We start from the raw sequence: 22,811 nt of genomic DNA on the forward strand, positions 1-22,811 counted from the left end.
TTGGTTGTGGTTCATTTATTCCTCATAGCAGCATTAAAGCAAAGTGAGAAGCTCTTTTCTCTGCTTAAGTAAACTGTCTTGGTCTTGCCTACGTAGCAAATATAAGTGCATGTATTAAAGTTGTTGTAGGTTTACTCAAGTAAGCAATGAAAGCATATGCATGGGGCATAGAATTAGATTTTTCATAGCACGTAGAGTTATTAAGGCTGGATAAGTTAAACCCTGTTTTCTCTTCATTTGAGTGCCTTTATTTTAATGGGTTCAGTGGATAGGAGTTGTTTACTACTTCTTCTAGGATGATCATTCTTCTGTCCTTTATTTTTTTTCAGATTCCTTTCTTTCCTCTTCGCCTGTATCTCTCATTCAATCTCCTCAAGGCAAGTGTATGGTTCTCTTCCGCTGCTCACCTGCTCTATCCCACTGTCTTATACAATCTTGCTGGCCTGCTGCTGTACTGCTCCACTTCATTCCTTTTTCTAGTGCCCCTCTCCTGCTCATAAGAGTCCAATAATTAAGATACCAACCTGCGAAAGAAAGCCAACAACATAGTGAACTCCAGTCCTAACTCCAGCTCCTTTCCCAGCTTGACTGGTCTTTACCTGCCCCTACTCGTACCAACCTTCTCATGGTATCCCGTATGTTTCCAACGCTGTTAATGCTTAGTTGCTTCAATAATTGTAAGTTAGCAAGGCAGCAGAACTGCTCTTGTTTTCAATGACATATGGCATCGGCAATTTTCTTCACCAGCCCAACCCCCATTTCAACTTGAGATGAAACCTTTCCAGCTAATGCTGTAAACAGTCATTTCGACCTATTGACAGGTTTCATTGTTAGTTTAATGTTAGTTTAGTTTAATGCTAGGAAATGTATCTGTGCATAGAAATAGTCTGAGCAACAGAAGCAAAAGAAACAGAGCTTATACAGACATTTATGTATGTGGTCCATTTTGAATAATTTGCCTCAGTCGCCTTGGAAGTGATTGATAACAGACAGTAGGAATCAAGACTACTCTTTGTCAATTTCAGCATTTACTACTGCTTGTTCTCGCCTGTCTACAGTCTCTTTACAGACTCCCAAGAATAAGATCACTAAAATCTTGCTTCGGCAGCTGCTAGTAAGTGGATCCTTTTCAGTCTTTACCGCCTGCTAATGATCATTATTTAGGTCAGCGGCGCTCACTGTAGGTTCAAGATAATCCCAAGATTGCCACCTTATTTTAAGAAAGCAAAGAAGTTCAAGTTCACATTGTGCGCACAAGAGCAGAAACCTAAAAACGGATCAGGTTGGTGTCCCTGAGGGGTGGTCCTACCTTCCTGCTGCCCTAGTATCTGAGCTCCCCCCAACTGCAGTAGCAAATGGACCCTGGAGGATGAGTGGCACTGGAGATATGATCCACAGCCCAGCGGCCTGGGCCCGCCATTGCCTGTGGCTGCTCACTCGCCCTCCACTCCACTGTGTGCATATGGCTTCGTAGGCTTTGTGCATGTTTCACACATTTGCTTACGCATTAAAATATAGGTTTTCTTTGGCTAGTTTTGCTTCTTTATTTTCATAATCTTTTTGTAGTGTGATTTTTTTTTAATCATTGTTAGAAGTCTTAAAAAATAAAAATAAAATAAAAGTAGCCTGTAACACTGTGAAAATAGCATTTATTGAATTGTGCTTCATTTGGCTAGATTACAGTAGATGATATTATGAGCCACATGTTATCATTCAACAGTTATGTCACAAGCATTCAACCTATTCACTCTCAGTGATAAATAACAGGACCTGACTGCACCCTGTGGAATTTGAACTCTTACTGACTCGTCAGCAAGGATATGACTTTGCTGATGTACAAAGTTTTTATCAGTAAATCAATGCCTGGGGTTTCAGGCTAAATGCCTTCATTGTTGAACTTTATTATTTTCTCTACTAATTGAATACTATTGGTGAAGAGGTACCAGAAGTATAAAACTAAACTGAGTTCCCAGGTAATAAAATAATAAAATATTTCATTGTAGTAATTGTTATTTGTGGAAATTGGAAGAAAAGGCCCACTTACTATCCTTTTCCAAGCGTTTGTAACATGCTGTGCTGATCTTAAGGTCATAGATGACAAAGCTTTTCCTAACAAATTATTGTGATACCCAGGCCACATTAATAGTCACTCAACTCCTGTTATTGCAGAGAACGGATTGCATAAATTAGACATGGAAAGCCACTGAGGCCTAATTTGGCAGATGTTACACAGCTTATCTGAACCATATTCATTAAATCATTTGTGAATTATAGTCCCTCTGGAAGTGTATTTTCTAATTAAGTAGCCCGAGATGTGCCTGACATCCATGGATGTAGTCTGAGAGCATGAGCTGTTTTGGAATTTGTGTACTCGTGCAGAGCCAAAAGACTATAACGCTGTTGGCGGGATGGAAAAGTCCATTCATGTGGCCTAGTTTGAACAATGCATTGTATTGTGGTGAAGAGGAGGTAACAGTCCTATCCAAGACAAAGTGGACCAGTCAAATGGCCATCAGTGGAAAAGTCTGTGTCCATATATTGACAGAGTAGGAGTGGGTTTACAGGATCATGCTCACCACAGCTAACACTGAAAGGTTCACTCGAAGTAGGACAAATCTGGACCTTGCGTTATCTAGACAAAGCTATTACATCTGTACAGGATAGGTGGAGCTGGGCAGCTAATGTAATCTGTAATGTAATCTGAATATAGCAAAATCCTTGTCATGATGACTTGATGTTGGGTGTTGAAAATGACATAGGAGATGACTGGTGATGGAAAGGCATCATGTGATTTTCAGAACAGTTGCTTAGAACATTTTTGGATCTTTGTGACCTCCACAGTAACGAGGAGGCCATGTGACTTGGCTGGGGGGGGGCTCTGCCACATCATATGAACTGTAAAAGTCTCCTCAGCTGTGTGGCTGAGGTAATGGTGGTGTTTAAATGCCCTGATTAACTGCACAGGGACAGCAGTATTATCTAACTCGTGGTGCATTTTTCACCATTTCCGTATCAAAAAATTACATAATTTTGATGTTATAATAGGCAGTTAACAAATATGATTATGTAACAAATAACTGACTACAACATTGCAATTGTTCTTGGTGGCTGTGACATTTTTTGATACTTATTCTATGTCTTTTCTGGTAGTTTTAACTTCTTTTCAATTCCTTTAACTCCTTCGTGTTTGTTACTGTGTCACCACTAGCAGTTCTGATGAATTTGCAGTTATTAAGACTTTAAGGGATATGTTTTCTGTTTTTCTTTTTGTTTTGTTTTTTTTCTGGTAGAATTTGTCTTTTGTTAATTTGTATAGAGGTGCAAATAGTAATTACAACAACATTAACAGTAAACAAAAAAAATCCTGAGACTGAAGTCAAAGCTAAGAGGAAAATGTTGTATTGCATCAACCTGATCCTGGGTTTTAAAAAAATCGTATCCAGCAGTCATCAGCAGTACACTGTGATCATATTCATTTTATCCGCATGATTGTTACAAAGAACGGTTTCCAAATCAGAACATTCTCAAAAGTTGTAATGATTGACAAATTAAACTATTTTTTGTTAATATCACTACTATTATTTTGTCCTGGGAAAATGTATGTTGTTCAAACAAGCAGAAAGGTAAACACTGTCAAAAAGAAACTGCTTTCAAGTCTGCAAACATATAACAAGGCATATGCACTTGCTACACAAATGCAGCTGCCATGCAGTCAACAGTCACGCATGGTGATTTAAAAGAAGATGAATCAGTGCGATTTCATTTCTTTGCTGCTTCTACAACGTTGCCAGGAGACAACTTTGTAGAGTAGTCAAGAGCAGCATGCTAGAAGTGAAGTTTCCATCCATTATATGAATCTGTCTTATATTACCATGACGCAGTGCATGAATGCTTGGGCTGCAACATTAAGGCCTCGCTGAACAATATTACAAGTGCATGGAAGTTTAGTGTTTGTGATGTATATGACCTCCCCTCCTTTTTTCTTCTCGCTGTTGTTCATCATGCATGGCGATGCAGACAAAAGAGTGGTCCTGGGCTCCGACAAGCCCTGTGAAGGTGTAGCGACATCCCTTCGCTTTCCCTCTCAACCTGGCTCATTCACTCCTGGTAATTATGGAAGTGAAGCTGGGCTGCCAGATGGACAACTGGATTCACCGATAAAGATGTCTCCTGTTTCAGAGCGAATAAAGGCATTGGAAGCTCTTGCTGCCAAAAAGAAGGAAACAGATTTTAGAAGTGAGGGAGGTTTCTCTCACTTCAAAGACCGCCACCATGAGAAATCTCCCACCGAGACCCCAAAATCTCCCACAGAGACCCCAAAATCTCCCACTGAGAAAATCACACCAACTGTCCAGAAGAGGAGACGTTCTGTTGATCAGGAGTCACCAGAATCTCCGTTTGAAGTACTGGGAGATTTAAGACAAGTGAATGAATTTGAAGAAACAGAAGAGTGGATGAAGGCTCATCTACCTCCTGTGCCAGACTTTGATACTGTAGATTTAATTAAATGCACCGTGACTTCAGACAACGTTGCATCAAAGGAGAACAAGGAGAATGACACAGTTATGCCTGCTGCCTTTGCTGGTGTCCCTGATGCTTTCCAGGATTCTCCTGTTGAAGCTCCAAAACCAGATGATTTCAGTGCTGCACAGAAACAGCCAAGTGTTGAGGAGGAGCCTGAATTTGATCTTAGGTTTTTGCCGACAGCTTACATGTGGGATCAGCAGGAAAAATCTGGTGTTCAGCCTTCATCAAATCTTAATTCAGTGCTTCCAGCTTCACCTGCACCTCCTGCAGGCTTTGACTCCCCTTCTCCTGTCTTCCCACCAGTTTGCATGGATGCTAAACCAAAGTCCACCGGTGATCTGGAGCCCCCAGAGGCAAGTGAAGCAGACAGCTCAGGAGAGTCAGATGATACTGTCATTGAAGATGGTGTCTCTGTTTCTGTCTCTTCTGATCAAGCAGTTTCAAATGAAAATGATCCTGCCAGCACCCCTCCTCCTTCTGTCGCACCAAGTCTTCCCACTGAGGAAAAGGAGATTCCCCCACCAAAGTCTGAGAGGAAGCTAATGCAGGTTCCAACAATCAATGTTATTGAGACAGATGAGCCGAATTACAGCGAAGAGGAGATGGAAATGGAGCCTGAAGCAGAGGATGATGAGGATTATGAAGTTGTAAAAGACTCACACAGAGAGGCCCCCAAAACCCCGGAACCAGAATCAGAGGAGAGTAAAAATGAACCACCCAAGACACGCCCCTTAGAAACTGAATTCATGGAAGGTTACTCTCCTCCATCCTCGCCTGTGGACTCTGATGCTGAATACTCTCCCAAACACAAGATACTCACATCTCTTACCGATACAGTCCATGAGGAATCTGCCTCAGTACCTGAGACTTTACCCAGTTTAACTCATTCAGAAGACTTAGCTTCAGATTTTTCCCAAGCACAATTGGAAAATACACAGACCTCTTCCATTAAACTAACTGATGAACCCTCCCCTTTCATAGTCACAAATGAAGAAGTGGACTTCCCAGACAATGATGACGAGTGGTCTGATGAAGCACAAGATATCCTGGTCAAATCTTGCAAGACAGATCTTACATTTGTGGACCCAACTCCTTGCACCAAATCCCAAGTGGATGAAAAGAGCAACACGGTCGCAAAAGAGGCTTATATGGAGGAGGCTTCTGTTTCTAAAACCAGCTTCATGCAAGATGATATCTATGACAGGCAATCATTTGATTACGACTATGATGCATCCTCTCCCTTGGATGACATCGACAATGCGCCAAACAATGCTAAAGAGCGGTTTCTTTCTGATTCTTCTCAAAGCCATGTTGAAACATTGAAAGCAAGTACTGCACAGAGTGATGTTCCTGAGGGCAGTCAAAAACTGGAAGATTTCACTTCTCTGACTGATGGTGAAGCCTTCTCCAAGACAGTTGCTCAGCCATCTCGAAGAGATTATCCTCAAGACCCTTATTCCTCCTTCCAGGGTGATACAGTAAACAGCATTGATGAGCAAGATTTCAATGAGAATATGATGACTGATAACAAGGCAAATGGTAACTCCCTCGCAGGACAGAATGTTGACTTAAAGATCCAGCAGGATACTAAAACAGGTCACCAAGCAACTGACACAACAAGCAGCACAGAACGCATTGACCCTGACAGCTCAGTTTGTGAGCCTACAGATAGCTTTGTAGAGTTCATGCGAGAGTGCCTGAAATCAAGGCAGGATGAAGAACCTGACTCTACACATGAAGATATTCGCCCCCAGAATGAGTTCTGCAAAACTGGTTCCCTTCCTTCACAGTACCCTCCAACCATGGTGATGGATCTTGAACAAGAACAGCTTACTATAACTGCTCTTAAAGAGCTGGGGAGCAGTCAAGAGGAGGAGGAGGAGGAGGACGTGGTGTCTCTCCAGTCAAAAGCTCCTGACCAGTGCAAAGCTAACCCCAGTGCAACATCTCTACAGCAGTCATCTATTACCTTAGGTCCTAATCCTCCATGTTCCCAAAGCAACTTTGTGCTCGACAGCACCTATTCCAAAGAGGTAGAAGCCATCGACGAATGGGTGGCTGAAGCTTATCATCTTGCTGAGCATGTCTTGACAGCAATACTAACCCACTTATCAGGTAACACCTCTTCTTTCTGGGCAATAGGCCTGCTAGACTCATGCAGTCCTCAGAAGGATCCGTTTTTTTCACTTGCACCTTGTAACTGCCTGCTCCTTTTGAAGTGATTCTATGTTTTCACATTGTGTACACGTATTAATATGCTTCTTGGCAAGAAAAAGAGAAAGCCATTTGTTGATGGCTGATAAGAGGTTGATCTGCAGTCTCCTTATTTTGCTCGATAGAGTGTGGGCTGGCCTATGATACATAGTACCTACTTATTGTCACTGGTCAGCAAGGAGTTGTACCAAAGAGCATAAAAGCCTTAGTATGCTTTGTCCTTCTGTGGCCAAGCCAAAGCCACATTATCAAGATGCAGTGGAATATTAATATCCAAATGTCTACAAATACCAACAGAGTTTACTGTCACTCACTCAATCATGAATCTAACCCACTTTTTAACAGAGTTTAGTTCTGTTGGACAGTTATTACTTATTTTGTAGATTCAGTTCATCACAAGCGCATTTGATCATTATTTCACATAGAGTAGCAAAAAACTATAAATGCAGGTGTAGATATTTACAGCATGGTACATGTTTGCTCAAATGCTGAAAAGCAGTTAGGTAATTGGAGTAGATGTTTCTTGTGTCAGAATGTCTAAATACCTTATGCAGTAAGGAATGCCAACATGGTTCCCCTACAAGAGACCCTTCTCTCAGTGTCCAGGGAGTCTGCCTTTGGGTTTACGTGTCATGCTAGTGGCACTTCAGAGTTAATCATGATGTCACTGAATATCATGTTGTCCAGCCCCAGTCATATGTTTGAGGAGATAATATCAGATATCAGTTACATATGTGTCTGTTGAACTACAATATTTGTCTTGCTTGTTTGGCGGTATGCTAAAGCTGTAGAGACTGCAATTTGACTGCAGTTGTCCGAAATTCTAGAACCCAAACCACATACTCCTGCTATACGGACACGAAGGCTGTATTTGGTCTACTGATCCCCACTCCATCTGAGCTTTTGACCCTCTCCTGCCCTCTGTCCTTTACAGCTCGGCAGTGGTCCATTAACAGAGTGAGTGAGGGTTTAAATATGGTGCCCAAGTGTTGACTCACAAGAACCTTGGATAGGTTACTGTCGATCCCCAGTGTCGGGTTTCTGCCGTGATGCAGCTTTACATAGTACACTTGCTGAAGACCGTGACATGAAATGATGTAAGCTTAAGCCCGCCGAGGTGCACATTATTTTGATGCCATAATTCGTATTCAGGTTTCAGACAAAGAAATGACTTTGCTGTCGTGTCTTTCAGTCGTAGCTTCTCAAGTCTTCTTCTTTTCATCTAAAATAGTCTGAACGTGAGATCTGAGATAAACCAGCCTATTTCCGTGCACCACAGCTTACTTTGATGATTATTGTGTATATTATTCCTTTAAAGTTGACCGAAGCAAGGGCAAAATATTGGAAGTTCTTGTTTTGCAAGAGTTACAGCAGCCAGTTCTGCAGTACCCTCCACCGCCCATCCCCCCGCAAATACGATCTCCATTCCACATGCACATGAACGGAGGCTGGTATTTAGATAGTAATCCTAACACATTCAGTGGTATGTCTACATGTGTCGAATGCTTTAATCTAAAGTTGGCACAGCAGAGAACAGAGTGCAGGTATTTCAGCAACCAGAAACTCAGGAAAAGTGCACAGAAGAGGCATTTTAAAACTGCATATTGTTCTGTGAAGCTTGCTCGTTAGCAGTATATGTGATGTTAATGACTTAGTGTTGAAGATGAATCTGTTTTATGTCATGTTCTGTAGAGAAGCCTGTGTTGTTAAATCTCCCCCCTCCAGCCATGAGCTTGTGCTATTTTAGTGCTTCACTGCAGTGCTGCTCCACAACTCAGTAGGTTATTAGGCGGGGTACTTTTTGCTAGGTGAGTTTGTTGCAGTTGGTGTGCCTGTTGTTAATGCTGGATATGCATGACACTTGCTGCATTGCCCTACAAATTTTCATGAAAGAATACTATTTTTTTTGCAGTTAGCTGCAAGCTCTACTACCAGACTTTATTGCCCAAGCAGTTCATTTGTGTTCAGATACATGTTTGTCCTGTTTTTTGAATATTTGTGAAGTGGAGCAAGGCACATCTAAGTACAAACACAACCTGAATTTGACTCCCCGTTAAGTTGCCTTGCACGGACTTGTAATGGCGTGTTTGTTACAGTTATTACCTACTTTTTAGTTAGAGGTAATAACATCTGTCATGATTTGGAATGGTTTGAACAACCTAACAGATTGTTACATCAAATAATCTTATTGCCATTTACTCCAATTACTCCTTTGGGATTGTTAGTAGTTTCACTGCCTGTAATGAATCACAGCTACCCATCATTGTTTTGGTTGAAACATATGTACTAAATCTTATGTACAACCCTATTTTTTGTTGTATTCTCCCTGTATTTACTCCTTGAAATGCTGCATTTCCAGAGTTGGAAAATCACTCCTCCAGCTTCAGTGTGTTCATGATTTTTTTTTTTAACCTGAAACATGGGAACAACAAAGATGACGTGTTATATTTTATTGTTCAGAGCATTTAGTTGCTTAAAACCTCTGGCTCAAGTGTGTGCTTTTTAAGGAGGGGTTTGACTACAGCTACTTTAAATGACTGGGGTACATAGCCTGTTATCAGGGACAGACTGATCATGTCTAATAGAGAGGTGCTATGTAAGGGTAAAACGTCTTTGAGCAGCTTAGTTAGGATGGAGTCTAAGAGGCATGTTGTTGGTTTAGATGAATATGTGAATTATTTTTACTGATGAGAGTGAGTGGGAGAAAAGCAGTCAAGATAATTATCTGGTTCTACTGCTGTTTCTAAGGCTCCGGTGTTTGATGATAGATCAGTTCTTCTGGTTGTGTGTGTCGCTCTCAGAGCAGCACAGTGAAAGCAGGCCATTGCGCCCCAGCAGAGCAGAGTGAGGCCGAGAGGCGGAGAGAGAGAGGGAGAGAGATAATGAACGAGGACTGTCAACCTCTGGCTGCCTCCCAGTGGGTACCGGCAGCAAAGCACGCTGGGAGGGTGCATACACCCCTGCAGTGCAGGGTGAGGAGACCCCTCTCATTGTTGTTGTCAGATGAAAACATTGCATCTCCAGAGAGGTCAACTTTGTTTTTAACTTGACCGTTGTGCATTTTAACGTTTTGAAAAGGGATTCATGAATCCACTTGCCCCTGGATGTGGTCAGCCCACTGAGCTGATAGGTGGAGATCGTATTGTCCTGCAGTTAGGGAGTTTTAACAAAGTCTCACTGTAGGCTCAACAAACAGAATCAGGAACAATAGAGCTTTCTCTCTCTCTGGTTGTGTGTGAGCACCACAGCAGTGCTACTACTGCTGCTTTTCTCTCACATTCTTGTTCATGTCTTGGTATGCTTAGCATTACTTAAGTTAATAAAAAGTAACTTCTAAATGAGCATTCAGCATCAAATTGTAAAGGAGTCAGATAAGTCATGTAGTGATACGGAATATAATGCAAAAGATGTTCGTACTGGTAGCTGTTTTAGAGATCTTTTTATATGATATCAGTTCAATGTCTATGCACTAGTGAGGGTGCCGGAAGGGACCAGACTTGTTTAGTTTGGTAGCCCATCTAACTGTCTAATCATAGTTTAACAAATACTTGTAGTATGTATTTTTTTTCTGACAGTTTTGCTAAGGAGTCAGATAGTTTGTCCAGATTTACTATGGTGCTGTCAGTTATGTCAGATACAAGCATGGTTACAAAAGAAAGTGAATCAAAAGATTGATATGCCCTCACAAAACAAGCGGTATTGAATGCTTAGTGGTGTAGTGACTACTGCCAGAGCTAGTTGGAATACTGTTAATAACATGTTACCCAGCCAGGAACATGCTAGGACTAGCCAGTAACCGTAGTATTAAAGGTCAGCTCTGATAGGGCTGCTCTCGGTCAGCAGCACACAGGCTAAAAGCACACTTGTGAAATTCACCTTAGCTGACTCTGCTGGTCATGCTCAGATTATGAAAATAATTAAGGTCCATTTTACAACAGCTATTTAAATTATTTGTTTTTATTCATTTATTTTTTTTTCCTTTTTTTCCCCTCAAGAAACTTCTAGTAGGCCAAAGTGAAAATTATGACGGGCCAACTTTGGCCGGCAGTCCTCATCTAAGGGAATTAAAATTCCCTCTGCTTCCATGTGGCCAGAGGCTGACGTCAGAGTCAGAATAGGGCTGCACGGGCTCATTTGGCAAAATAGGAAAAAGCTAATAGTTTGTTTATTGTAGCTGTTTTCAGTTTTCTGTGGTGAGTGTGTGAGATCCCATATAACGTGTTGTTTCCATTAAAGTAGCTGGAGCACTGAAGCCTGGACTGTCCCTGAGGCATCAGCCCACGTGGGTTCTCCACCACTTACACAAGGCTTTTTCTTTTTTTACATACCCCCCTTTTTCATGCAGAGGGAAGAAGTGGCAGTTTGAGAGTGCCAACCCATTCCAGCATTACATAACCGCCTTGTATAGAGGCTATTGCTTCTGCATGCACAGCTCCTCACAGGACATGCATACAAACATGAAACGGGCATCTACAGCAGTGTGTCCCCCTCAGCTGCAGATGCCAGAGGAGATTTGTTGCACATATTCATGTTTTATAGTACCAGAGTTGCACAGTTGGAGGTGTGTTTTTGTTTTTTGTTTCTTCCTCATATTTTCCATGAAAACAGTTCCCAACTATTTGTGCTGTATTCATACATCTCAAAGTAACTGAATTCTCACACAGTGGCTGGGGCCCGTATTTATTTGGACATTACAGGTTTCTAGACTATTCACTTGTAAGTTTGAGGAGAACCCATCATATTTCAGGTTAACACGATGATATTTCTTTGTAGGCCAGTTGAGGTCCTACCACTGTAAGCCTAACCACATCTTTCCACCTCTCTGCAGTTAAGGATCTGATCCACTGGCGAGACCCCAAGAAGTCGGGCTTGGTGTTCGGTCTGTCTATGCTGCTGCTGCTGTCGCTTGCAGCCTTCAGCGTCATCAGCGTGGCCTCCTACCTGCTGCTGGCCCTGCTCTGTGTCACCATCACCTTCCGCATCTACAAGTCTGTGGTCCAGGCCGTGCAGAAGTCCAGTGAGGGACACCCTTTCAAGTGAGATTTGATCTTCTCTTGAGATTCAGTGGAACTTCACTTTCATCTTTTCTAATTTGTTTGGGAGATTTGATTGACCTGACTTTGATAAAGCTGAATAAACAGTGTTTTCAGTTAGATGCTAGAATTGCAAAATGTTTTTGACAGTATCTATGTGAAAACGGCTTTGAAAGTGTGGTCCTTTATGAACTCCTGTCTGTTTATTCTGAGTTGCTCCCTACATTATTTGAAGACCTGGAGTAAACAATGAATTTTAAAGATAGATTCAACCCATATTAATTGAAGGACACAAAAGCCACACACACTGGCCCATAGCAGCTGGAATGACATTGTAGTCAGGTTACTAAACACTCTGGGACCGCATTCAGATGGTTTGTACATGTGCTGCTGTAAAGTATACAGCACTGCATGAAACATTTTAATATCCCACATGTGTGTATGGAATAATGTAAAGAGGATAAATTATTGAGATGTGCACCGAGCCACGTTGCTGCTCTGCACTGCCACATGTTTTAAACCACTGCCTCGTGTAAACCATTAAAGTACATGCTGCTCTGAAGACTACTATGTTTCAGAATGTTAGAGGTCAGGCGTGGCATCGCCTGTCGTAACCTCTGCCTCCTCTGCTTTTATTTATAGAATAACTTTTATGGTGGAGTCAGAGCCCACGGGAATGCTTCACAGAGCTGAGAACACAGCTCCTCTCCAAAGGCGCTACACTAAATCCTCTTTATAGCTCATTAAGCCTCTAAGCCTAAGAATTCACAAAAGGAGAAAATGTGAAAATGTTAAATTTATGTGTCAAGTAGCACAATTTCGGTTTATTTTTCTCCACCAAGTAATGTGATGCAGTTGAAAACTATGTGGTTATTTATAGAGTTATTTATAGAGAAGCACCAAATCCAACAAAACAAATTGTTTCGACACTCTGGGCAGTATACTGGAATTTATTTAGCGTAATAATGGAATTTTATTCTATTATTGTAATTTATTTATTGTAAGTCCAATCCAAATAAGAAAAATAAGAAGTTTTAAGCAACTCTTCAGCCTCTTCATATCTGTACTTAACCCAAGTAACCACTGGGCCATTGGTTTTGATCAACAACCCTATAAACAACAAGCATTATTATGGTCAGGTTGTACTGCATGGTATGAAGATTATGAAGGTTGTCTCTTTTAAGTCACCAAGGGGAAAACATAAAATCCTACTGTTACTAAGTCCTCTTTAAAGTGTTGTGGCATTTTCCTGCAGCACTTTGTGTTCACCTTCTCCTCCTCCTCCTCCTCCTCCTCATCTTTGTTTCCCTGCAGAGCGCTGATAGATAAGGATGTCAGCATCCCTCCAGAGACTTTCCGCAAGCACGTGGACACCAGTCTGACCTACATCAACCGAGCCCTGAAGCAGATGAGCCGCCTCTTCCTGGTCGAGGACCTTGTGGACTCCCTGAAGGTGAGCATCTCCAGCCTTCAGTCAATGTCCAATGCCGTCCTGCTTCTTCTTTTTTTTTTTTAAACGTTTAGTCTGCTTTCAGTGGAAATCTATTCCCACTCTGTCCCATGAGGACTCCTCTCCTGGGTGCAGCCTTTTTATAGCTCTCAGTGGTACAGTAGTAACTCATCACTAGGGGGGATTCAGTCAAATTAAAGTGACAATCTGATCTGTATCATTGAAACAAACCCCATCAGTTCAGATTAGATTGTTGGATGATAATTATTTAGAGAATGTAACCCAACGGTGGCTTGGAACTCAGCGACACATTGAAACTTAGAATCAGGTCACACCATCTCCCAGCTGTCCTGAAACATGTCTGTCTCGCTGCCTCTGGATCTAACCAGTCAGATTAGAAGACCTCCTCACTGTTTCAGTTTAAAGAATGTGTTGTCACAGTTACAAATGAAATAGAAAAAAGCATGACATCACAACCAATTAATTATTTTTCAAAATTAGCTAGTCATGAGAAAATAGAAGTTTGAGCAAAACATTTTTCAGGTATGTGTAAGATAAACTAAAAGTGCCTAAAATAAAGACCAGAAAACAGCATGTGCTAATTCAACAGCAGTTTGTGGTTTCTTGTTCTAGGTCAAAGTGGGTGTGGGCTATGATGCAATAGCTAAGCTCAAGTTCACCTGGTGCAGTATGCACTTGACATATAGATAGATAGATACTTTATTGATCCCGATGGGAATTCAATGTCCATGTACATAGAGAGTTATTGGTTGCTGTAATCATTGCTGCTGTCCTGACTGGCTATGAAGACAACCCTTCATAAAATGACAATGCATTATTAAGCTCAGCTGAACAAGACCCATCAAGTGTGGAATTTCTATTTATGTATTATCACCAAAGATGTGATACGTACACAAAGATATTCACATATATACAGAAAAACTTAGACCCACATACATACATAAATGTAAAGTAAACGAGGGATAGGAAACTAAAACTAAAAAAAGTAAACTTTGGATTATATTTATCTGCATTCCTAATGGGATTTATGCATCAGCAGCGTTTTCATGTAGTATTTTTCAGTCGTATGAGAGACGAAAGACAAACACAGTTTGCAGTATGTATGTACGACTGGTTGGCCATCTAATTTCCTGTTAAAGAGCAACTCGCAGCCGCTTCCCTTTTCTGGAGACCTTCTGGGACTCTGCAATTAGGGGTTAAGTGCCTTGCTCAAGGGCATATCAGCTGGCTAATAGAGAAGGGGGCATTATTAATCACTCTATTACACCTAAATTTTTCCTGCCAGTCCAGGGGGGAATCAAACCAGTGACCTTCTGGTCACAAGCCGCTTCTCCAACGTCTAGGCCAACCTCTGTTTCATGTTCACATAAACATTAAAGAAAACCAACAACAACATCAGCACCATGTTCTATTGTTGTATGCCTCACGGTTGCTTTACTCCTGTCACCTGCTAGAAGCACACAGAAACGAGGACAGTACCCCTGCGGCCTTTTTAATGATGTATTTTCAAAATATCCCAGTTTCTGTAGCACAGTGGAAACACAAGAAAAAAAAACCTCACACCAAAGCCTCATAATGTTCTTAAAAGTTCAGCTTCTGAAAAGCCCCAAGTTATGGGTTGTTGAGTTGACTTGAGTCCCATCATCATCACTAAAGGCCCTTAACATGGATTATTCTGAAGGTACCAACAAGAACAGTAACTGTGTAAGGGTGCAACAAAGCTAGTCAGTGAAACTCTCGTCAGTCCTGATGGGAGGAGTGATGAACCTGCAAAGCCCTCATCGCCGCTTTATATGTACACTCCTTTCAAAATAGTATTAAAGAATTGATTTTTGTTTGCAAGATTTATGTGACAAACAGCCTCATACCTGAACAAATTCCGCATTTCAGGTATGAGACATTTTTTTAAACAGGATTCAGTGTCTTCCCTCAAGTTTTCTCAGGTCGTCACAATGATTATTAAAGACTCAGATTCAGACAGAAAGTAAACTGTGAACTATGTGTACATGAAGTGTTGGATGTTGGATACTTCAACTCTCTAAGTTGCCCTGTGGGCTTCTTTGTTTGTTGTTCTCACCAGCTGGCTGTGGTCATGTGGCTGTTGACCTACGTGGGAGCCGTCTTTAATGGAATCACCATTCTCATCCTGGGTAAGCACCGTGGGAACCAGGAGTCAGGCCGCATTCACATTTCACCGGGTTTCAGAAAAACTCCACGTTTTCTGTTTTACCAGCTGAAATTGAAACCGCATTCAAAAATTATTGACTTTTCTGAATTTAAAGGTGACTTTAATTGGAAAGCACCTCTCCATCACAGTTTTATGCTTTCGTGGAGCTTCCCGTAGTTTGCGGTGCTGTTCTTTATTATAAACCCCTGTAAATGGCACACAGACAGCTACTTTCTCATCTTCTAAGTTGTGTAATTGATCATCTCTAATGGATTCACACCGCAGGTCAGGTCAACCAACCACTTTTGTCTTTGCCAATTGCTTCAGTGACATCTCTAAGTCCTGACTGAATTATGAGTTTGAATTTTTAACACGTCTTAGTTGATTATTTCTCCACTTTGTTTGCATTAGAGGACAGTTTTTAGCTTCAACCAGTCAAAGCAATTTTTTAACATACCAGAAGGACAAAATATGGGTCAAAGAAGAACTTCAGTGTATTCATGGAAAGTCATGGAAAAGAAATGAAGTTTTTAATTTGGGCCGAGGAGGGAGCTGCAACAATACGTTGTAGACTTTACTTACCCAAGTCTGAACAGAGTCAGTTTATGGTTGACATTTTCTTCAGAACAGCAGTGTGTAGAAGTTGCAGACAGAGGTCTCCGTGATGGCCTTGGAGTGTTTTACTGAAGCCACCATGCTCATTTAGTCCGGTGTTCGAAGTGATGTGCAGTTGGTCGACAAGATGGCTCAGAGGCTATAAGGTTGTATAAGGAGTGGAGAGCAGCTAACCACACTGTACTGTCCCATAATGGAAGCTACTCATTAAGACAGCCTCCAGGAATGCTTTGCTCCTCTGCGGTCCAATGCGTGACTTCACCTCAAGGCTTTGCGTCATCTCTTTCCATTGAAGCCCGTCTTCTGCAAGTGGAGTACCAGCTGAAAGACAGTAAACTTAGAAATGAGCAAGATTTATATTTAGTTTCGCTGATAAAGTACTGAGGCAGAGATGCCGCATTTATATGTCCAGCTGCAAACAAATGTAGTAAAGGCTCTGGGTCTCTGTAAAGCATCTAGAGAAAGAAAATAAATTGAAATTGAAATTAAATGAAAACTCTGAAGTATGTCATAACCAAAACATGTATTTAGTCAGTAAAAATCAATAAAGTAAATTGATGAAGAAATATCTAAATGCCCAAACAAAATGTAGAAATTTCAGAAATGTACAAATAAGACATTTCTTCTTATTTTTGTTTTGTCCCCGGAGCATAATGCAGATCCATTGTGCATATGATATGCAAACCGGGCTGCCACAGCTCTGAGCTGATACATTAGCACGGAATTAACCAAGCTTAGTTGTGCTGCTTTGACATTCAGAGTAGCTAATTAGGCCCAGCTGTGTGTCATTTACATGAAATCTGACATGTATGTTCAAGTTCTTCTGCAGGTTTCACAGCAGTAGTCTGAACCCACTGTGGGTAGATAAAGCATGTTACACTGCCCAGTCACAGCTTTAATCTCTGTAAGATGGAAAACTGATGTGTGATCAGAAAAAAAAGTGTTTTCTGCCCTACATGAATGTTAGGCTCTGTTTTAGTATTTGGAACATTAACAACACTGCCCCTGTAATGTCCATATAATGCTAAGTCAGTATGTTGTTGTTTTCCTAAGATGTTGTGTTTGTGTTCTCCAGCCGACATCCTGCTCTTCGCCGTGCCGCCGATCTACGAGAAGAACAAGGTGAGAGTCCGTGTGACCGTGACTTTATCTGATGACTGACTCTCAGACCCTCCCTCACAGCAGCGATGACATCATTTGATAGAGAACGTCCCCATCAGCAGGGAGCGCACTGGATGACTCCTGTCCTCATCACACACTGAATGCCTTCTGCGTCCCTCTTGTTGCTGTCCAATGTCCAGCTGCTGACGCTGTGAAGTTATTCCACTGTTGAGTCAAAATAAGGCCTGTTGATCAGTGTGATGAGAACTGCTGTTACACTCATCAACTCTTTGACCCAGTCTTTGTGAACTGAACTGAGTTTTGTTTTGTTCATTGACCAAAACTGTTTACGATAAAGCTGACGCCGCCAAGGGTTGCCTGTTGATTCGTGCTGCGTCTTACTATCATTCCTGAACAAGACAAAGAGATATTTCAAGCGGGCGGCACGGTGGTGCAGTGGTTAGCACTGTCGCCTCATAGCAAGAGGGTTCCAGGTTCGAATGGAACCCTGGTTCCCTAGTCCGGGCCCTTCTATATGGAGTTTGCATGTTCTGCCTGTACTCTGGCTTCCTCCCATAATACCAAAAACATGCACATTAGGTTAATTGACATTGCCCTTAGGTGTGAGTGTGTGCGTGAGTGGTTGTCTGTCTTTGTGTGTTGGCCCTGGGATTGACTGGCGACCAGTCCAGGGTGAACCCCGCCTCTCGCCCATAGTCAGCTGGGATAGGCTCCAGCTCCCCCGCGACCCTGACGGATAAGCGGTATAGAAAATGGATGGATGGATATTTCAAGCTCCTCCAGCAAGTTTCAACTCAAAAGGGCAGTTCTTTTCTTGGAGTTCTGACTTTTAGAACCAACAGATCTGTAATGTCAGCAACAAGCCGAGAATTGATTTGAAGTCACCACACCCTCCGCTCTTCTTTCCATGAAATGAAGCCAATGGTTCATAGTAGTGGCTGCTAGCTTTCAGTAGTTCTCAGAAAGGTTAACAGGATTTCATATTGATGCTGTTCCCAGACTGACGCTCGCCCTCTGTCTCATCCTTTCCCTTTCTAGACTCAGATTGATCAGTACATCGACCTGGCACGTACTCAGGTCAACACTACAATGGCCAAGTAAGTAATGAGTGGTTCTGTTTGTTTATCTTGCAGTCTAGCTCTCATCCACCAGTCCAGTTTGAGTTCCCAGATTTTTTTAAAACCTTGGTTTTTCTGTCTCTCTCAGGTTGCAAGAGAAACTTCCAGGAGCTGTGAAGCGCAGCAAAGCTGAATGATCAACTCCCCAATTGGAAACATCCATGTTACCATCGTCCTCATCTCCATCACCATCTTAAACCCCCTTGCCTTCTCCTTCCCCTTCCCCTCTCCAGATAACCCCAGCCCCCAGTCTAACTCCTCCACCCTACTCCATCAACCATCAGCACCCTACTACACTGAACCCTGCTAGGTAGAAAACCTCGGAGCTACTCGATATTCAATGTAAAACTACTGCGCAGCTTAACTTGCAAGCATTAAAAAAGAACTGTGCCTGAGCAGACAGGAAGCACGCCGCTAGCAAGGAAGTAATGTGAAGGCTGCGGCGGACCCCAACTGTCTGCGGGGCGTGCTACAGGGGTGTGGAGGCAGGGTCGAGTGAACTAGACTGAATCTATGACCTGGTTTTGTCGTGTAAAGTGAGCAGGTGTGGGGGTGGGTGGATGATGGCTGTTATGTCACAAAAAAAAAAAAAAAAGCAAATGTCTGTACTTTAAACCACACATTTCCTTGAAGGTAAGCAGATAATTTAAGCTGAAAAAGTTAAAGAAGAGGAAAAAAGTTAAAGGTAAAAATAAAGGAATAAAAGCAAGCTCTTTTGGGTGTTATTGTGGCTAGCCTTATCCTGCTATCTTGCTCTCCAGCTGTTGTATGGATCGACAACATGAGTTCATTTTTAGAAGCTGGTAATGGGTGTGTTGTTATTGATTGGCCTGTTACTGAGTTTGTTTCCATTCATCTTACAGGCACTTCTGTAATGTAAGTTTCTGCAATGCACTGAACTTTTATTTTTTAAACCCACAAGCAGGTTGAAATAAAAAAGATTGGAACAGTGAAACCAGCTGTGATAATTTGGTCTAGTTCACCCTCTTTTGATCAGATGCATTTTTTTTTTTTTGAACAGTTTTCTGTATGTATATACACCTTAAGACAAGTACAGGCTTTCTCTGCTGTATGGAACACGTTCGCCTCGCTTTTTATATGAAAAGGAAGTTCCCTCACTTACAGTGAGTCTAACTCGTTTTGTTGCACCTGTTCAAGCCACAAAGTGTTGAGGTCTCACATTCACTTGTACATTTTGATTATTCTCATCACTACTTATTCTTATTGATATTAATCATAGGATGGCTGCTTTGATTCCCTGCTAGCTTGACAACAGCATTGTAAGAGTTACGTTAAATGTCACTGAGCTTCATAGTTTTAAACCGGAGGTCTTTCAGATGCCTCCGGAGAAATAAATCCTGATTGTTCGATAAGTTAAGACATACAGTTTGTGATGTGTTCTCACACCCCTAAATCCTGAAATGGCTTCCCAGCTCACTGTTGGCATTTTAAAATAAACAAACTGCTGAATTGTGTTGAGTTTCAAAACTACAGAGTGTATGGGGGGACAAAAAACCCACAAAGTACACTGAGTAGGTTATTAGTTTGTTTTCACATTTAATTCTTTTGGCACAAAAACCACAACATTGACCTGCATGGCAGTTCAGAGATTAGGGGTTGGTGTAACAAAATCAGGGAGTGTTATTTTGAATAAAGAGTGTAGCTGGGGAATATTGCGGTATGGAGATTGATTATTATTGAGTTGTGTTTGTCACTTTTTCTTTGACTGCCAGGAAGTGCATGTCATAGTGTAAGCTGGAAACAGGTTCTCACCCTTTATAATAGGCTGTATCATATTCTTGACCCTGACTTTTTTGTTTAATAATTATTACTTGTGATTGTTTCAATTGTGTTTTTGAATTGGGTAAAAACCGTAGTCATATGTTAGCACTACTGCTACGTCTCCATTTTGTTTTAAAGGGATGAATATAAAGAAGGAACTAAAATGATGTGTATGTTCGTGTTGCTCTCCCTTCTCATTGTACCCCAAAATAAGATGGGATGGATTTAGTCCTTCCTGGATACTGAATGGCCAACAGGGGAACGTCACCCTTTCATTGGCTCTGAGTGCAGTCATTACTCAGATATGTGCCTGTGAGCTGTGAGTTTTCTCTTGTGGAACGTTTCTCCCCGTGCATGCCTCATGCCCGCTGTGTGTCACGTCACTGTGATGTTTTGGTTCACCCCTTGTGCTTGGTGTCTCATTCACACTCTTGGTGTTAAAGCCAAAATATGCAACATTTTTTGTTAGAGATGCTAGCTGGTAGGCCCAGCGCTCCGTCAGGAGGGCAGCTTATGCCCCCACGGAGAGTGTTGGGTCCCCCCGACACTCTCCATGAGGGGGAGGGGGACTGAAGCCTGTACTATGAAACAAGTTCAACATATTTCTTTCTGTAATCTGGCTTCATTTCAGCTAACAAACAGTCACGCTAAACTGATTATCAACAAGTCAGTCCTGGCTACATAAGGATCGTCATGTAACCTTGAGCATGTTTGCAGCATATGAACAGTCTCAAACATGTCTGCTGGCGGAAGGGGAAGCAGATTTTCCAAATATGAAGCAGTTAAATTGGGAGGTGTCACAAAATAAGTTTTTGTTGAGGTTTAGTGCTGTATCCGAATTGAATTACTAAAAGCGGCAGTTTCAGCTGCCAAATGCAGGAGGGACGGTTGGAAAAGAATCACCTACAGGGAATACTTTAAGTAATTAGTTCATAAAATCACTGCTCCATCATCTGTGCACAAGTAGGTCTGACTATAATTCTATTTGTATATTCCATTAAATTAATCTCCTGCTTTGATCTACTCATATGGTTTGTGTTTTATGGTTTCATCCAGCTGCATCCCTGGCAAATAAAAACAGACAAAACATTATTCAGAGGGGTACTTTGTTATCTTTCAAGCACGATAAATACAAGGTTCAGTGCTTCAGCCAGTCTCTTTGTAGGCTTACATAGAAAAAGCACACTGAAATGGCTGTGACACGGTTCCTGTGCAGGGGTGCACTCCTCACACAGAGCTGCTGATCTTCTCTGAACGATAATGACATTTTCCAGATCAAAGTGTGTGACTTTCACACATTTTGATCTGTTCTCTTTAAGCAGCTTGGGGGCAGGCTAGTTGTGCGGCATCAGTTGCCATGGCGATGTAGCCAGCGAACCAGTGTCATAACACTGACAAGTCAGAGTTCAGAGCAACCCTGAAGTACTCTCACTTTGTAGGTCAGGCATCAGTCCTCAGTGCAGGCCCTGATGTTGTTATACACATTATACACAGTATACATGTTTATTTATTTGAATGTTGCATATTGTAGCTTTAAAATGTTAAGTTGTCATTTTACATTTATTTTGGCGCAAACTTCTAGAACACATTTGCGTTAGGTGTTCGTTTTACATGGTTTACAGGTCAGTTCAACCAAATTACAAGAAATCATGGGACACATGGGACACAATCATGGGTATGGAGAGTCGGGTTCTTCACACAGCACTGGAAAAAAAAAACTTCTCTAAAAAAAAGTGAAGAGCAACATCTATTTTCCAAAACAAAACCACAGAACATAGCGGTTCTTGTATTTTAGTTGAACTGAGCCTTTAATGTTTAACCAGTTACCTTCAAGCTGAAACATTCAGTCAGTCCAGTGTGACCCGACCCCAGCGTGTTGTGCTGTACAAGCTTTCCATGTGCACATTACCTTTAAGTGAAACTTTAGCTGAGGAAGGGCCGTGTCACCTGTGTTGGTGTGCTGCCAGGGCTGAAGAGATGACCTCTTCTCACAATCATAGTTGGCTTATTTCTTTAGAGTCTAATATATAATACGAATAAACCTCAACACAACTTTTATCCTGCTCCTTCACAGCATGTTGCTTTTCTCCTTTTCCCGTCTGTCCTTTGTGTTTTCATCGGTGTGGGAGTTTGTGGCGGGAGTGTGTTTGACCTTTTTTCTTTTCTTTTGTTTTTTTTTTGTCTTTGTTTTGCTTTGACTCTACTGGTATCTAGATGTTGTTCACTAACATCAGCTCTGTTTTGTATTAGCTATGACTTTGTTTTCAATTTTTGAAGCTTTGGGAAAGATGTTGCAAGGAAAAAAAAAAGTGGAAAAAAAAAACTTTGTGGTCTCTGTACTGATGTCAAAGTGAAATTAATAAAAACATGTCAAAGGACCATAGTGGATGTGTTCTATTCTCTCCTAGTAAAGGGCTCTTGAGGAAAACCAACAAATATTTCCCAGCATGCCTGTAGTGTGGGAGGATGTAGGATTAAAAAAAAAAATGTATCCAGATAAAATACCTAAAATAAGATTTGTCTCGAGAGGCTGCTGTCTGTCATGGTGTTTGGGTGGAGAGAGGATTATAGTTTCTAATTTTAGACCAGGCTAACATGCTAAAACCTTTAAATGTTAACAGTCGCATTCAGACTCGACATCCCATTTAAAGCCTATGTGGTATTACGTAACAGAATCAAAGGCACGTAGGTGTAAATTGTGAATGAAGTAACTTAAACGACATATCAGCTGAAAAACAAATACAATACATACTCTTCAGAAT

The 22,811-nt window shown here is 41.6% G+C and overlaps 1 protein-coding gene across 3 annotated transcripts in view; it reads left to right on the top strand.

Moving 5' to 3' along the window:
* Positions 1-22,428, top strand: part of rtn3 (reticulon 3) — a 29,640-nt gene extending 7,212 nt beyond the window's left edge. Inside the window, exons 2-9 of one of the 3 annotated variants that reach the window (XM_046379806.1) lie at positions 330-377; positions 4,018-6,642; positions 11,570-11,777; positions 13,089-13,227; positions 15,326-15,395; positions 17,103-17,149; positions 18,188-18,246; positions 18,356-22,428. In XM_046379806.1, the coding sequence (XP_046235762.1) occupies positions 330-377; positions 4,018-6,642; positions 11,570-11,777; positions 13,089-13,227; positions 15,326-15,395; positions 17,103-17,149; positions 18,188-18,246; positions 18,356-18,404 (3,245 nt within the window). In that variant the 3' untranslated portion in view covers positions 18,405-22,428. The remainder of the gene's footprint in view (positions 1-329; positions 378-4,017; positions 6,643-11,569; positions 11,778-13,088; positions 13,228-15,325; positions 15,396-17,102; positions 17,150-18,187; positions 18,247-18,355) is intronic. The other 2 variants (XM_046379804.1, XM_046379805.1) reach the window with 2 other exon arrangements.
* Positions 22,429-22,811: the final 383 nt, after the last annotated feature.

Source organism: Scatophagus argus, chromosome 23 (assembly GCF_020382885.2).
Source record: "Scatophagus argus isolate fScaArg1 chromosome 23, fScaArg1.pri, whole genome shotgun sequence".
Taxonomy (NCBI): Eukaryota; Metazoa; Chordata; class Actinopteri; family Scatophagidae; genus Scatophagus; species Scatophagus argus.